This window comes from Aotus nancymaae, unplaced genomic scaffold (assembly GCF_030222135.1).
Source record: "Aotus nancymaae isolate 86718 unplaced genomic scaffold, 86718_ANA_hifiasm-v0.15.2.pri h1tg000076l, whole genome shotgun sequence".
Classification (NCBI taxonomy): Eukaryota; Metazoa; Chordata; class Mammalia; order Primates; family Aotidae; genus Aotus; species Aotus nancymaae.
In genome coordinates, this window is record NW_026988491.1 from 5988214 (window position 1) to 6004907 (window position 16694).

General features: G+C 43.9%; 1 protein-coding gene across 3 annotated transcripts in view; it reads left to right on the forward strand.

Moving 5' to 3' along the window:
- The window catches only part of RNF185 (ring finger protein 185), a 43669-nt gene that overhangs the window by 11394 nt on the left and 15581 nt on the right, over window positions 1-16694 (forward strand). For 2 of the 3 annotated variants that reach the window (XM_012471346.2, XM_012471347.3), the window contains exon 2: window positions 13072-13295. In XM_012471346.2, the coding sequence (XP_012326769.1) occupies window positions 13120-13295 (176 nt within the window). In that variant the 5' untranslated portion in view covers window positions 13072-13119. Of the gene's footprint in view, window positions 1-5049; window positions 6020-13071; window positions 13296-16694 lie in introns of those variants that run through there. The other variant, XM_064367910.1, reaches the window with a different exon arrangement.

The window sequence follows — 16694 nt, forward strand, 5'->3', positions numbered from 1 at the left end:
AGTTTCACTCTGTTGCCCAGGCTGGAGTGCAGTGGTGTGATCTTGGCTCACTGCAACTTTTACCTTCTGGTTCAAGCAATTCTCCTGTCTCAGCCTCCTGAATAGCTGGGATTACAGGCACATACCACCACGCCTGGCTAATTTTTGTATTTTTAGTAGAGATGGGGTTTCATCATATTGGTCAGGGTGGTCTTCAACTCCTGACCTCGTGATCCACCTGCCTCAGCCTCCCAAGGTGCTGAGATTACAGGCATGAGTCACCGAGCCTAGCCTAGGGTTTTTAAAATTTATTTATTTTTGTTTATTTGTTTGAAATGGAGTCTTGCTCCCATCGTGCAGGCTGGAGTACAGTGGCGCAATCTTGGCTCACTGCAACCTCCACCTCCCGGGTTCAAACGATTCTCCTTTCTTAGCCTCCCAAATAGCTAGGATTACAGGCTTGTGCCACCACTCCTGGCTAACTTTTTTTGTATCTTTAGTAGAGACAGGGTTTCGCCATGTTGCCCAGGCTGGTCTCAAACTCCTGACTTCAGGTGATCCACCCACCTCAGCTTCCCAAAGTGCTAGGCTTACAGGTGTGAGCCACTGTGCCCGGCCAGGTTTTTATTTTTTTATATTTATTTATTTATTTTTGAGACAAGGTCTTTCTGTGCTGCCCAGGCTGGTCTCAAAGTCCTGGCCTCAGACAATCCTCCTACCTCAGCCTCCTGAGTATCTGGCATGTTCCCCTGCGCCTGGCATGGTGGGGTTTTTAAAGATGGACAGGTCTCTGAATACAGGAGTGGATCCTGGGCAAAGCCAAGGAAGTTTTTTGTTTTTTCTTAACAGTATCACCTCTGCCAAGGCAATTCTCAATGTGAGAAGCTTTTTGTTTTTTTAATGGTTACATTCTGACTTGATCATAAATTCTTTGAGCACAGGAACCAGGACCTTCTTTGATTTATTTTTATCATGGCCTAGTAGTTGGCATTCTCTCAGTGTTTGCCAAACAGCACTGGTAACAAACACAATGGAGGTGGCTCAAGGCACAAGTCCGATTTGTAGAAGTCAATATTATAGACTTTTCAAAATGATATCGTTTTGGTTTTATCTTTAACCACAGTTGGTCCTCATCAGGACCTCCTGTTGAAATGAGAAATGAGATCGTTGTTTGTCAAGTATATACCAGGTATTAAACTCTAGAAAATTTTCTTAATTGGTTAAATCTTGTCAACTTTATTGTTTTTACACTCTACCTTCAGAATATTTTAGAGGACTTTAGCTCAACCTCAGGTAAAATATGAATTAATGACATTTTATAGAATCTGAATTAATGAAATTTCACTGACTGTGTGAAAATAAAAGTGAAACCCAGCGAAGTGTGGTGGCTAACGCCTATAATCCCAGCACTTTGGGAGGCCAAGGCAGACAGATCACTTAAGGTCAGGAGTTTGAGACCAGACTAGCCAATATGGCAAAACCCTGTCTCTACTGAAAATACAAAGAAATTAGCCGGGCATTGGGCGCACACCTGTAATCATGAATTCAGAATATTAATCTTACTACTTCCTCCTTATTTTTTTTTTTGTCTAATATGGGCTAGGCACTGTTTCATACTTATTTTAAATAACAACAAGGCCGGGCATGGTGGCTCTCACCTGTAATCCCAGCACTGGGATTACCACTTGGGAGACCGTAGGTGGGCAGGTCACCTGAGGTCAGGAGTTTAAGACCAGCCTGGCCAACATGGTAAAACCCCGTCTCTACTAAAAATTCAAAAATTACCCAGATGTGATGGCACATGCCTGTAGTCCCAGCTACTCAGGAGGCTGAGGCAGGAGAATCGCTTGAACCCAAGAAGCGGAGGTTGCAATGAGCCAAGATTATGCCACTGTACTCCAGCCTGGGCAACAGAGAGAGACCACATTTCAAAAAAAAAAGCAAAACCCTTATTTTGTAAACTTTTCTCATGACACAGGGACAGCAGAAATAATTATTCCCCATTTGTGGTAAGGACACTGGCATCATGAGTCAAAGAGCTGAGTCTTAAGCTAAGTCTTCTGGCTCCAGATTATTCCTTTCACAGTGTTATACTAGAACTTCATAGTTCTTAACCAGTGTCTGTCCAGTCTGAAGAGCTTTTCTTTAGAACATTATTTTCCTCAGCTGTATTGGTCTGATTGAAATTGGCAAATCCCCTTCATTGATTCACATATATTAGTCAAACATCCACTTCCTGTCAGGCACTGTGCTGTTAGCCCTAGGAGATATCTCACTAGAGTGGGTTCAGTGGATAACCAAACCTCTATGTGAGTATGTTATCTTTACTACAGGTGGGTACAAATTTGGGAAAACTTGAACCGTCTTCTGGTTGCAGATCCCTGAATTTTTTTTTTCATTTGTTTAAGAGTTTTGGGTAATACTTAAAATATATATATATGACTCCAAGTTATGTAACACTTCCAATTTTAAACAGCATGTTTTGCTCTTATAGGATACTGATTTTCCACAACTCTAGTTGTGGCTATATTGAGTTGTGCAGTTCTAAGTGCTCCTGGGCTTCAGATCTGTCAACTCATAAACACACACACACACACACACACACACACACACATACACACACACACACGTATGTATATATCAGGTGCTCCTGAGGCACCTAACCCTGTGCTGAATAAGGAACCTGGAAGCTGGTTCTCAGCTTGAGGAGACAAACAAGAATAGATCACTGAGTTACCATCTGTTAAGAACATTGGCTTGGGTTGAGAAGCTTTGCCTCTGACTAGATCTGTGACCGTGGACAAGTGACCTAACTACTCTGAGCCTTTATGTAACATCCCAAGGGATGCTGATGATGATACAGTAGTGTTTACTTAAAAGCAGGCCGTAATGATTAAATGAGATAATTCATGTAGAGGACTGAGCAGAGTGTTGCCTATGTAACTTATAGTGATAAGAAATATAACAAGTGATCCCTAATTTTAACAACTGGGGAAAATCTGATTTTCTCTGGGTCAAAGTGTGTCTAACTTTAGATTTCCTCTCAGCTCATAAACATACACAGTTCTGATGTCTCATCTATTCTGCAGTCAAGGAACGATGCTCATTCAGAAAGGGAAGTTGTGACTCATTTACTCAGCACATTAACCAAGTACCTGCTGGTTGCATATCTCTATGAGGAATATACAAAAACAATTTACCTTAAGTGAACTCAGAGAGAGAACTTAAAAGGGAGGGGGATTAACATTTCATGAGCACTTAACTATGTGCCAGGCACTATGCTAGTCCCTACTGTTTTATCTCTAATTCTTACAACTGTCTTGTGAGGACGGTATTAGCCTCATTTTAGCAAATGAGAAAAACAAAGGCTCAGAGAGAAAATAACTTGTCTGAAGTCACAAAATAAGTGGCAGAGCTGAGATTCAAACTCAGCCATCACATTCCTCTGTGCCATGCTAGTTTTTAAGGAAAAAAGTTAAGGAACATTTTATGACAAAGGGCAGCCTCTTGGATGACCCTTAAAAGTTTGTGCCAGTGGTAGTACAAATCCCATTTCACTCTTTAAAAAAATTTTTTTTCTTTAATTTAAGAAACAAAGTCTCCTTCTGTCTCCTAGGTTGGAGTGCAGTGGTGTGATAATAGCTCACTGCAGCCTTGAACTCCTGGGCTCAAGTGATCATCCTGCCTCAGCCTCCCAAGGAGCTAGAACTACAGGCTAGCTACATGCTACCATGCCTGGCTAACTTTTAAATTTTTTTGTGGTGATGGGGTCTCACTATATTGTTCAGGCTGGTCTCAAATTCTTGGCCTTAACTGTTCCTCCTGCCTCGGCCTCCCAAAGTGCTAGGATTACAGATGTGAGCCACCACTCCTGGCCTCCATTTTGTCCTTTTTAAAAAATGAAACCTAATAATCTTTTAAAAATAATTGAAGCTTCAAATCCAACAAATGAACAAAACATCCTTTTTATTTAAAAATAATGGAAGAGGCCAGCGCGGTGGCTTACGCCTATAATCGCAGTACTTTGGGAGGCTAAGGTGGGCCGATCACCTGAGGTCAGGAGTTTGAGACCAGTCTGACCATCATGGTGAAACCCATCTCTACCAAAAATACCAAAAAAATTAGCTTGGCGTGGTAGCGGGCACCTGTAATCCCAGTACTCAGGAGGCTGAGGCGGGAAGATTGCTTGAATCCGGGAGGCAGAGGTTTGCAGTAAGCCAAGATCACACCATTGCACTCCAACCAGGCGACAAGTGAGATTCCATCTCAAAAAAAAAAAATAGTGGATGAAAATGTGAAAAAGTAGAAATAGTTGACTCTAGAATCTCCACTCAAATATGTGTTATATCTGGGCACAGTGGCTCATGCCTGTAATCCCAGCACTTTGAGAGGCCGAGGCGGGTGGATTGCTTGAGCCCAGGAGTTGGAGAGCAGCCTGGGCAGCATGATGAAACTCCCATCTCTACAACAACAACAAAAAAACTAGCTGGGTATAGTGGCACACACCTGTAATCCCAGCTACTCGGGAGGCTAAGGTGGGAGGATTGCTTGAGCTCTGGAGGTGGAGCCTGCAGTGAGCCAAGATTGCACCATTGCACTCCAGCCTGGGTGCCTGAGCAAGACTTGTGTCTCAGAATATTTTTATGTGTGTGTTTGTGTGTGTGTATGTTTGGAAATTGTCCTGTGTCTATGGCCTAGTGCAGTGTGTGGAACATAATCTTAGTAGCAAATTGGTGAATTTAAACTATCCTCCCAGGCTGCCAACATTACATTTCACATTTGACTTAACATATATTCTCAAAGCCAGGCATGGTGGCTACGCCTGTAATCCCAGCACTTGGGGAGGTTGAGGCGGGTGGATAACCTGAAGTCGGGAGTTCTAGACCAGCCTGGCCAACATGGTGAAACCTTGTCTCTTCTAAAAGTTTAAAAAGTAGCTAGGCGTGGTGGCAGGTGCATGTAATCCCAGCTACTTGGGAGGCTGAGGCAGGAGAATTGCTGGAACCTGGGAAGTAGAGGTTGCAGTGAGCCAGGATCACACCATTGCACTCCAGCCTGGGCGACAAGAGCGAAACTCCATCTCAACAAAAAAAAAAACAACAGCAACATATATTCTCTTTTGAAAACATACATGTCATTGTCAAAGACATGGGGAAACAAATGTCTTATGTATTTCTCATAGGAATATAAATTGGTACATCCTTCCTAGAGGGTATTCAGCACTATCTCAAAGTTACAAATATAGATACTTCGACCCTGCAGTTCTACTTCTAGGATTTATACTAATGATATAGTCAAGCAATCTTGAAGGTAGAGAACACAGCTACTGGGTTCCAGGAATAGGGAGAGACTTTTCAGCCTATATCCTTTTGTTGTTGTACCTGTTGAATTTTGAGCCATATAAATGTGTCACTTATTTTTTAAAAAATTCATAAAATTGTTAAAATTTCTGAGATGATGGTTATTCTAAGGACCATTCATACCTCAATTGTGAATGTCCTTAATTCAGATTGCTTTTCTTTTTGTCCTCTACTGAGATCCGAAGGGATTGGACCTTTCACATCTTTTATTTTGTAATTATTTATTTATTTTTGAGATGGGATCGCTCTGTGTTGACCAGGCTAGTCTTAAACTCCTGACCTCAAGCGATCCTCCCATCTTGTCCTCCCAAAGTGCTAGGATTACAGGCATGAGCCACCATGCTTGGCCTGTTTTTTTCTGTATTAACACAGTACTGTACTAACACAGTACTCACTATGGAAAAGGTGGCAAGTACATGTAAGTATTTTTTAAAGTTTAAGAACTTTGTCCATAAGTCCACTGTCCAGAGACTACTACAGCTAATATTTTTTACCTCTTTTTTTGGTATCTTTTTAATCTACTGATAGCAAATAAATTGTTTTTTTTTTTTTCTTTCAGATGGGATCTCACTCTGTTGCCCAGGCTGGAATGCTGTGCCATGATCTCCTCTCACTGCAGCCTTGACTTTCTGGGCTCATGAGGTCCTTCCACCTCAGCTCCAGAGTAGCTGGAACTACAGGTGCATGCCACCACACCCAGCTAATTTTTAAAATATTTTTTGTAGAGATAGGGTTTCATTCACTATGTTGCCCAAGCTGGTCTCAAAATCCTGGGCTCAAGCAGTCTGCCTGCCTCAGCCTCCCAAAGTTCTGGGAGTACAGGCATGAGCCACCATACCTGGCCACTTATATGTTCAATTATGTATACAATTTTACATCCTGCTTTTTTCACTTAACATTATGTCATGTAATTGAAATGTCTATGTAAGCAAAATCTTTGTGAAAATATTATTTTTAATGGCTCTGGTAATCTATTATGTGAATATACCAGTTTACTTAACCAGGGAATGGGAGCTTAACTGATCTCTCCTGGATGAGGAGAGAAAGAGACGTTAAAATCATGGAGCCTTCTGGAAGGTTAGGCAGATCTGGGTTAGGTACCCTAGAAGGGTATGTGAGCCAGGCAGGCCAGGGCTGAAGGACACTAAGAATCAAAGGCTTGTCTTCTTGCCTCAGTCCCAGCCCTTACTACCTTACCATCCTTATATGTGCCCTGGGCTTCATTTACACTGAACTTGGCATAGTGAATTACACACTTGTTCCTTGTGCTGTATCTACGTCCTCCCTAGCATTCCTTGTCTTTCAGGTACTATGTACACACTGCTGTTGGTTCCCAGTACACTCAGTTGCCTTGCTGGTTTACTTCTCTGTGTCTCCCTTTAGACTGAAGAAACGTTTTATCTCTGTATCTTGAATGTCTGGCAGATAATAGGATCTTTAATTAATCTTTGAAGGTAAGAGTGACATTGAAAGAGTAGATAGGAAGATTAGAGGGAACCAGAGAAGAAGACCAGTGCAGCCCCAGTGAAAAGAAGCCAATCCTTTCAGCCTTCTCTGTTCTTCTGATCCTATATTTGAGGGCCAGATCTCTGTGGGCTAGTCTAGGGACCTAAATACCACTTTGACTTTAAAATTTCAAAACTGGTTTCTGTGTGTTCCAACTTCCAATAAACTTATTCAGAGTTCTTTTCATTCCAGCCTTCTATGAGTGTGATGTAGACATTCTTGGAATGCGTATCCCATCTCTGCCTACATGTGGTCCAGCAGCAGTCTAATGAGCAGCACAGACAGGCTCAGGCATGCCAGGGTTCCTGGCAGAAAGCTTCTGTGTGAATAAGCCTATGTCCACAGAAACAAGACCTCTGCTGGGATCGTGCCAGTTATTTATCACCCAAATTCATAATCTTAGTAACTAAGATTAATGTTTCTAGGTGCCTCACTACACCCTGGTCTAGAAATTCTTGGAGTTAAAGGAGCAGAGAAGGCAGATTCTCTAGAACCTGAGAATTGAATGTAAAAATGCTACAGAGAGATTTCCTCAAGAGATCAAGTTCTCTGGTGGTTCCAGCAGGGATATTCAACTCTTGTGTTCTCTTTCTTGCTCAGTTCCTATGAGGTGGGCCAGGGCAAGTGGACCAAAGGCCAATTCTGGGAAGGTAATAGTATTGAAGATGCTGGGTCAGTCAACTTCAGCCACCAGGCTCTGTGTTCCTACAGGATCATTAAGTGCTGCAAATCTGCCTTAGTCCCAGCACCACATGTGTCACCCTGGACATCTCAAAGTTAGGACTGTTCTTCAAAACTAGATGTGAACTTATTTCTTAAAATTATCAGCTGTGTTCCAGCTGGACCAAGTGCTGATTGATCTGAATTCAGCAGATTTGTCCTTTACCCCCAAGTTTATTTGACCGCTCTGTAGTCCCTGTGGATTATGGCTGGATAGGCCCTAAGGTTTCTGTCCTTGTAGAATACTGTATTGTTTTGGTATTGCTTTGTGCTATTGATAGAGCTGTACCCTCTCCTAGATCTGGGTTTCCAAAACTCTGTTAATTAGAGAATCATCGAGGGTAGAAAGTAAGGGCTACATTAAAAACATACAGATTCTTCAGCCTGATCTGGGTCCAGATCCTATTTAAATCTCTGAAGGGATCTGGGAACCAGATCTTTGGAGGGGTGGGAGGATGCTTTGTTTAAGAAAAACAGGCAAGGCTGGGCACAGTGGCTCACGCCTGTAATCCTAGCACTTTGGGAGGCCAAGGTGGGCAGATTGCCTGAACTCAAGAGTTCAAGACCTGCCTGGGCAATATGGTGAAACCTTGTCTCTACTGAAATACAAAAAATTTGCCAGGAGTGACGGTATGCGCCTGTAGTCCCAGTTACTCAGGAGGCTGAAGCAGGAGAATTGCTTGAACCGGGGAGGTAGAAGTTGCAGTGAGCCAAGATTACCCCTCTGTACTCCAGCCTGGGTGACAGAGTGAGATTCCATCTCAAAAAAAAAGAAAAACAGGCAAAAGCAACAACAAAAACAGGTGAGTTTGATGGAGCCCCTTGTTTAGAATTCCTAAAATTAATCTACATGCCTTTAGCTCCTATACTAGACTCCAAGGCCTCAACTTGGTTTTGTTCTTCTTTGTTCTCCTCCACAGTTGGTAGCACCAGACCTCAAATGTAGTTGGCACTGGAAAACTGTTGGTTGAATGAAGAAATGGATGAGTGATTAATTGACTCTGCACTCATTTCAAAGAGCATAAAAGTTACAATATTGCACAATAAATTTGAGGGAAGACAAAGACCAGGTATTTAATTTTGTAAAGCAGCATGTTAATAGGGTAACATAAGAGTGAGAAGAGGGTGGACACAGTGGCTTACGCCTATAATTCCAGCACTTTGGGAGGCAGGCAGATCACGAGGTCACAAGATCAAGACCAGCCTGACTAACATGTTGGAACCCCATCTCTACTAAAAATACAAAAATTAGCTGGGCGTGGGGGCGGGTGCCTGTAATCCTAGCTACTCGGGCTAAGGCAGGAGAATCACTTGAACCCAGGAGGCAGAGGTTCCAGTGAGCTGAGATTATGCCATTACACTCCAGCCTGAGTGACAGAAGGAGATTCCATCTTAAAAAAAAAAAAAAAAAACGGAGTGAAAAGAGTGCTCATGTTGTGTCGCAAAGTCTGAATGAAAAGAGTGCTTATGTAGTGTCGCAAAGTCTGAATTTGGTGCTGTATGGTGTCCTGGCCTTAGGCAGTCCTCTAATGTCCCTGGCCCAGTATGTTCATCTGTAAAATGGCATGAGGATAAAATGCAGTGATAGATGTGAAATGCTTTGAAAACTAGGGAGTGAATTCTGGTCGGGAGAAAAGAATGGTCAGGGTAAGGTCAGGCACAGAACTAGCCACAACAAGGTTTCTCTGTGGTCAGGTCAAAGTCTGTAGCTTCTACAGGGACCGTGAGAAATTTTAGCAGGATGGCAATATAGGTATATTCAGGACCTGATTCTCTTTCTGCCTAGTTCCTGAGCCGATCAGGAACCTCTATCTTTTGGGCCACTGTCCCAGTCCTGGTAGGTCCATATGGTTCTGTAGGCGCTCAGTAGACAATCCCCAGGGGAAGCTGCTCATTTCTGCCATGCCACCTTGGTGTGCTGAGGTTCCTGTGCACAGGGGTAGGATAAGGTGAGGAGAGGTGGCTCCAAGGATGAGAATGCAGCTCTGAGGCTACAAAGAAAAGTTGGTGACCAGCCAGCCTGGTAGTTGACCAAAGTCAGTCATGCGTGGCTTTACTCACTCACTTAGCAAATATTTGAGTGCCTATTAAGATGAGGCTCTAGAGCCTGGGTGGGGACCACATGATGTCTACTAAGAATTACAAGGAGAGTGATATGGTCCGCCTGCAGTTGGGACATGCAGGCCTGTCTCAGTGCCTGGCCTGGCACAAGGCTGTCACTCCCTGCAAACTCTGAGCTGACCTGTTACTGCCCTTAACCATTCCTACTCCAACACCTACCTTGATCCTGGTTATCCCCTTATACCTATGTGTAGGTGTATGGGCTCTGTACCGCCTTATTGGGTCCAGGAAGTGGGGTGGCAGTGGACCAGGGTAAATGGTAAGAAATGTGTGCCTCCCCAACAGCAACAGCCCTATCCTGCCTTGATCGGTCCTCCAGGTCACTGTGTTATTTCATAGGGCCATCTCAGCCCTGTAGGAGCCTATGATACTCTCACTTTTCAGGTGAGAAAAGAGATGCAAATCATCAAGGGATCTACCATGGCCATATGGACAGTCAGTGATGGAATCAGAACTTGAACTCAGAACTTTTAGGACTAAGGAAAACTGGAACATGGGGGTAAAATTTTTATATACTATTATTCATTTGACTGAATGCAAAAGTAATACATGTAAAGGCCAGTTGTGGTGGCTCACGCCTGTAATCCCAGCACTTTTTGGGAGGCTGAGATGGGCAGATCACCTGAGGTCAGGAGTTCAAGATCAGCCTGGCCAACATGACGAAACCCCATCTCTACTAAAAAATACAAAAATTAGCCGGGCATGGTGGTGGGTGCCTATAATCCTAGCTACTCAGGAGGCTGAGGCAGAGAGAATTGCTTGAACCTGGGAGGTGGAGGTTGCAGTGAGCCCAGATTGTACCACTGCACTCTAGCTTGGGCGACAGAGCAAGACTCCATCTCAAAAAAAAAAAAAAAAGAAAGTAATACTTGTAAAAATGTCGATTTTTTAAACGTGGAGGACTTAGAAAGTATGTCATAACCTTCGCCTCCGGGGTTCAAGTGATTCTCGTGCCTCAGCCTCTCAAATAGCTGGGATTATAGGCATGTGCCACCACACTCTGCTAATTTTTGTATTTTTAGTAGAGATAGGGTTTCATCATGTTGCCCAGGTTGGTCTTGAACTTCTGACCTCAGGTAATCCACCTGCCTCAGCCTCCCAAAGTGCAGGGATTACAGGGTGAGCCACCACGCCTGGCTGGTAATTCATTTTAGATACTTGATTAGTGATTGAATTTTAAGGCAAACATTCTTCATTGGTGGTGCTGTATACTTCTGTTGCATTATGTCCGGAGGCTGATGTGACTGATAGGACTTTATGATTGTCTTTCCAAAATCTATATACATAATTCTTAATTTTTAAAGATTTTTTTTTTTTTTTAAACAAACACATGGGTTGGGTACTTAGGATTGTTGAGCTGGAATAATGAGGAAAGACAGTAATGTGGCCTTTAAAAGTGGGCTTTATCCCAAGACGAAGAGAGCACATGTAATATGTAGAGGAGGAACGTCAGGGAGAAGGTCTTGGAGCCAAGGCCAGTGCACGGCACTGGTGCTGCCAGCAGCCAGCTACCCTTCTGGGACATTATGTAAAATGATGTAACTGAGTGAAAAAGTGGTGGTGAACCAGCCTCCTCTCCCTGCTCAAGTCACTAAGCTGAATCGTGATGAGGGATGCTCATGAGGCTGGAGCTCTGAGTCCACTGTGTGAAGGAAGGACACTTTCTGGGTCTGAGAAGGCTGTAACTTTTTGGTCCTTGTCTTCTCATACTCTGGAAGCTGACATCAGGACAACTTTCTGGTGTTCCAGTGGTAAGTCCTAAATTTGTGAAGGGGTCACCTGTTTCGGAGATACTAGTAGATTAAGATGACCTGGAGAGGCATAGTCTAAGAGCTGGAAGGAGCCAGCCAGGACACTGGGGAGTCCAGTGCCTCATTTTACAGATGAGAAAATTATGATCAGTAGAGGGGAAGGGAGGTTCCCAAAACCACCTAGCAAGCTAGAGGCTGAGTCCAGCATCCAAGCCTCCAGTTCTCTGACTGTGGTAGCCAGCCAACATTTCCTACTTGAAATTTCTGAGATGATGAGGGTGGCCAGATAAGGCTCCTGACAGATTCTTAATTTGCATCCAGAATTTCTGGGTATCCCTTGGTCTTGGTTTTGTCCTCTCTTGTTCAGCTCCTCTTTCTTGTTCAACCCATTCTTTGACTTGAAGGTGATAGTCAACAGTGGTCTGTTTATACCAACATTTAGTGGCCAGTTTAGTACGTAGTGGTACGGTAGTTTGAATACAAACAGACTGTCATGAGTCCCGGTCTTAGCCCCACATTAGTCAGCTAGCCGAAGTAACTTGCAGTTTCCTAAAGAAACTGGACCAGTTCAAGATTGCCCAAAACATAATATCAGTGTGCCTCATGATTTCAGGTGGTATGAGAGTAAACAACTTTTCCTTCATTACATTTATATTAATCTTTTAACTTATGGTAAGTATTACTGGCTCTCCATTTACAGCAGTGACATAAACCTCTTCTTTAAATGTACTGAGACTACAAAGTTGATATATTTAGATAAAATAAGATAAGTAGTATTCCAGTGTGGCATAAGAGGGAATGAAAAAGACTGCAATATGGAAGACCTTGGACCAGATGATCTTTCTGGTCCTTCTTAGCTTCCTAACCTTTCATTAGTTACAGGAATTTCTTAATATTCTGGTATATGGGCCAGGCGCAGTGGCTTACACTTATAATCCCAGCACTTTGGGAGGCCAAGGCGGGTGGATCACCTGAGGTCAGGAGTTCAAAACCACCCTGGCCAACATGGTGAAACCCCGTCCCTACTAAAAATACAAAAATTAGCTGGGCGTGGTGGCGGGCACCTGTAATCTCAGCTACTTGGGAGGCTGAGGCAGGAGAATCGCTTGAACCCAGGAGGCAGAGGCTGCAATGAGCTGAAATTGTGCCACTGCACTCCAGCCTGGGCGACAAAGTGAGACTCCGTCTCCAAAAAACAATATTCTGGCATATGCCGGTCACAACCTTCCTGCCTTAGCAGATTTACCTGCCAATGTAGAACCTGTCCATTAGAGGACAGCCTGAACATTCCATTTAGTTGAGCATATATTTAACCTGGGTTCATTATCGTAGGAGAATCTAAAGACAAGTAAGACAAGGTCCTGGTTCCTGTGGCAAACCATCTGGAGGCTGCTCTGTATTTATGGAGTTTGTGTATCTGTGTGATATATTCTGGACCATATTCATGAGAAATTTCTGGATCACTGCCCTCTGGGTAGAGCCCTACAACTCTTGTCTTCTGCAGCTCTTTGGGAAGTCTGCTCAGGGGTTCAGTCATAATCAGCTCTGGAGCTGAGAGAAGACAGGAATGTTGGCATGGAAGCTTGGGGGAGAGGGCTGCAGAAATGGGCAGTCAAGAGTTCTCTGCCTTTTAGGATTTCCCTGGAGAGAGTCTTCACTCAGAGCTTCGCTGACAGCCAAGGATGGCAAGCAAGGGGCCCTCGGCCTCTGCCTCCCCTGAGAACTCCAGTGCAGGGGGGCCCAGTGGGAGCAGCAATGGCACTGGTGAGAGCGGAGGGCAGGACAGTACCTTCGAGTGCAACATCTGCTTGGACACAGCCAAGGATGCCGTCATCAGCCTGTGTGGCCACCTCTTCTGGTCAGTACCCCTGCTGCCACCCCAGAAAACACATTGCCAAGTTTGGAAAGCCTGTGGCCCTGGGCAGTTTGGAGCAGGATGCTTCCTGCTCACTTTGGGAATACACTCAGGCTCAAGGGACAAGAGACCTTAGTTCCCAACCCAGCTCTGCTACCAATGAGCTGGGTGACCTTGGGCAAATCCTGTCTCCACTCTGAACTCCTTCTCTCCATCTCTAAATTAATAATACTTACCATTTAGTGAGCCCTTACTACCTGCTACTTGCTGTGCTGAGCCTAGAGGCAGTATAGCATAATGGTTTTGAGCAAGGACTGTGGAACTGAACTTCCTCCTGAAGCTTGACTCTGCCACCTTCCTATTTGACCTTGGGCAAGGTGCTTACACACATTCTGTCTCATTTTAGAGGTTTGTTTGCACGTATTAAATGACTCGAAATATGTAAAAGGCTTAGAAGAGCACATAGCTTGCAGTAAATACTATGTGTTATCTATGACTATAATTGTTACAATATTTTATGTTTATATATAGATATATACACACATCAAAATGAAGTGTCAAGGTCAGTGTCTGTTCCAGCCTTGATGGTTACAAGAGCCCTTTCTGGTTCTGAGAACCTAGGTGAACGTTGATTTTTTTTTTTTTTTTGAAACAGCATCTAGCTCTGTCACCCAGGCTGGAGTGCAGTGGCACGATCTTGGCTCATTACAACCTCCACTTCCCAGGTTCAAGCGATTCTTCTGCCTCAGCCTCCCGAGTAGCTGAGACTACAGGTGCCTGCCACCACACCTGGCTAATTTTTGTATTTTTAGTAGAGTTGTGGTTTCACCATACTGGCCAGGCTGGTCTCCAACTCCTGACCTTGTGATCTGCCCACCTCTGCCTCCCAAAGTGCTGGGATTACAGGCGTGAGCCACTAAGCCCAGCTGATTTTTGTTTTTTTTTGTCTTGAGATTTTGAGCTGAACCTTGAAGGGTCCATCAGAAAATGCTAGGTAAGGTGAAGGGTGTGTGTGTCACCCCAAGGCAGGCCGTTTCTGGGGATAGGCACATGCGCTGTTGGACTCATCTGAGACCCTTGAAGCTACTGTATACTTCTTACAGCACTCTGGATAAGGGCCTGGGAGTGTTAGGAAAAAGAATGGTTATGGGAGCATTGGGCCAGATTATCAAACCCAGATTCGATAAAAGGACATAGAGATAATGAGTTTTTTTGAGCAGATAAATCATGTGAAGAAAAAGCCATTTAAACAATATTTAAGGGATTTTAAGTTGGCAACAGCATAAAACATCAATTTATTGGTGAATAAATAGAATGGAACAGAGATTTTTATTTTTGAGGCTCTTGACCTAATTATTGCTCTGTGTCAAAATGTTGTGATCCATACTGTCCTAGAAATTCAGGATACTTCAGGGTATCATAAAACCGGGACTTGAAATGATTGACAAAATTGAGAATTAAACAACAGGCTACTCCTGATTTGATTATATGAATGTATCAAATTATTGCATGTAACATAAAAAATATGTACAGGGCCGGGCGCGGTGGCTCACGCCTGTAATCCCAGCACTTTGGGAGGCCGAGGTGGGTGGATCATGAGGTCAAGAGATTGAGACTGTCTGATCAACAAGGTGAAACCCCGTCTCTACTAAAAATACAAAAATTAGCTGGGCATGGTGGCGCGCGCCTGTAGTCCCAGCTATTTGGGAGGCTGAGGCAGGAGAATTGCTTGAACCCAGGAGGCGGAGGTTGCGGTGAGCCGAGATCGCGCCGCGCCATTGCACTCCAGCCTGGGTAACGAGCGAAACTCCGTCTTAAAAAAAAAAAAATATGTACCGCTCTTATGGCTGGGCTCAGTGGCTCACACCTGTAATCCCAACTTTAAGAAACCTAGGTAGGAGGATCGCTTGAGCCCAGGAGTGCAAGATGAGTCTGGGCAACATAGTGAGGCCCCACCTTTATAAAAAAATTAAAAAACTAGTCAGACATGGTGGCGGTGCCTGTAGTCCTAGCTACTTGGGAGACTGAGTTGGGAGGAAGGCTTGCCCCCAGGAATTCAAGGCTACAGTGAGCTATGATTGTATCACTGCACTCCAGCCTAGGCAATAGAAAAAGACCCTGTCTCTTAAAGATATATGTATATTCTGGCTGGGTGCAGCAGCTCATGCCTGTAATCTCAGCCCTTTGGGAGGCTGAGGCGGGAGGATCACTTGAGGTTAAGAGTTGACCAGCCTGGCCAACATGGCAAAACCCCATCTCTACTAAAAATCAAAAATTAACTGGGTGTGGTGGCATGTGCCTGTAATCCCAGCTATTCGGGAAGCTGAGGCAGGAGAATATCTTGGACCTGGGGGGACAGAGGTTACAGTGAGCCGAGATCGAGCCACTGCACTCCAGGATGGGAGATAGTGTGAGACTCCATCTCAAAAAAAAAAAAATACTTGTGTGTGTGTGTGTGTGTGTGTGTGTGTGTGCGTGCAATATATATGTATTTATTAAATTTTAAAATGTATAATTATGTATTAATGACATATATTAAATATATATATTTAAATATGTACAGCTATTGTGTATCTTTTTTTGTGTGTGTGTGTGGAGACAGTCTTGCTCTGTTGCCCAGGCAGGAGTGCAGTGGCGCAGTCTTGGCTTATTTGGCAACCTCTGCCTCCCGGGTTCAAGCGATTCTCCTGCCTCAGCCTCCCTAGTAGCTGGGACTACAGGCATTCATCACACCTGGCTAAATATTTTTTTGTATTTTTAGTAGAGATGAGGTTTCGCCATGTTGGCCAGGCTAGTCTCAAACTCCTCACCTCAAGTAATCTGCCCACCCTGACCTCCCAAAGTGCTAGGATTACAGACATGAGCCACCATGCCCAGCCCTGTATCAATTTTTTTTTTTAAGGCAGAACACCATTGGAAAGAACACAGACTCTAAAATGAAACAGATGCTTCACATCTGGATGTCGTGTCCCTGGGCAAATCTCCTAGCTTCCTTGTACTTTGGTTTCCTCATCCGTAAGATGGAGATAATTGCACTGCCTCATAGGTTAATGTGACCATCCAGTGACATTAAGAAATGAGCTATTCAGCTACAGCCCAGCACATAATACAGTCATGCAGCACGTAACAACATTTTGGTCAATGATGGACTACATAAACAACAGCAGTCCCGTAAGATTATGATGGACCTGAAATATTCCTATAATCTAGTGATGTGATACTATCATAGAGCAGTGCATTACCTTTTTATGTTAGGTTATGTTGGATTTTTTTTTGTTTGTTTTTGTTTTTTTTTGAGACAAAGCTCTGTTGCCCAGGCTGGAGTCCAGTGGCGTGATCTTGGCTTACTGCAACCTCTGCCTCCCAGGTTCAAGTGATTATCCTGCCTCAGCCTCCCGAGAA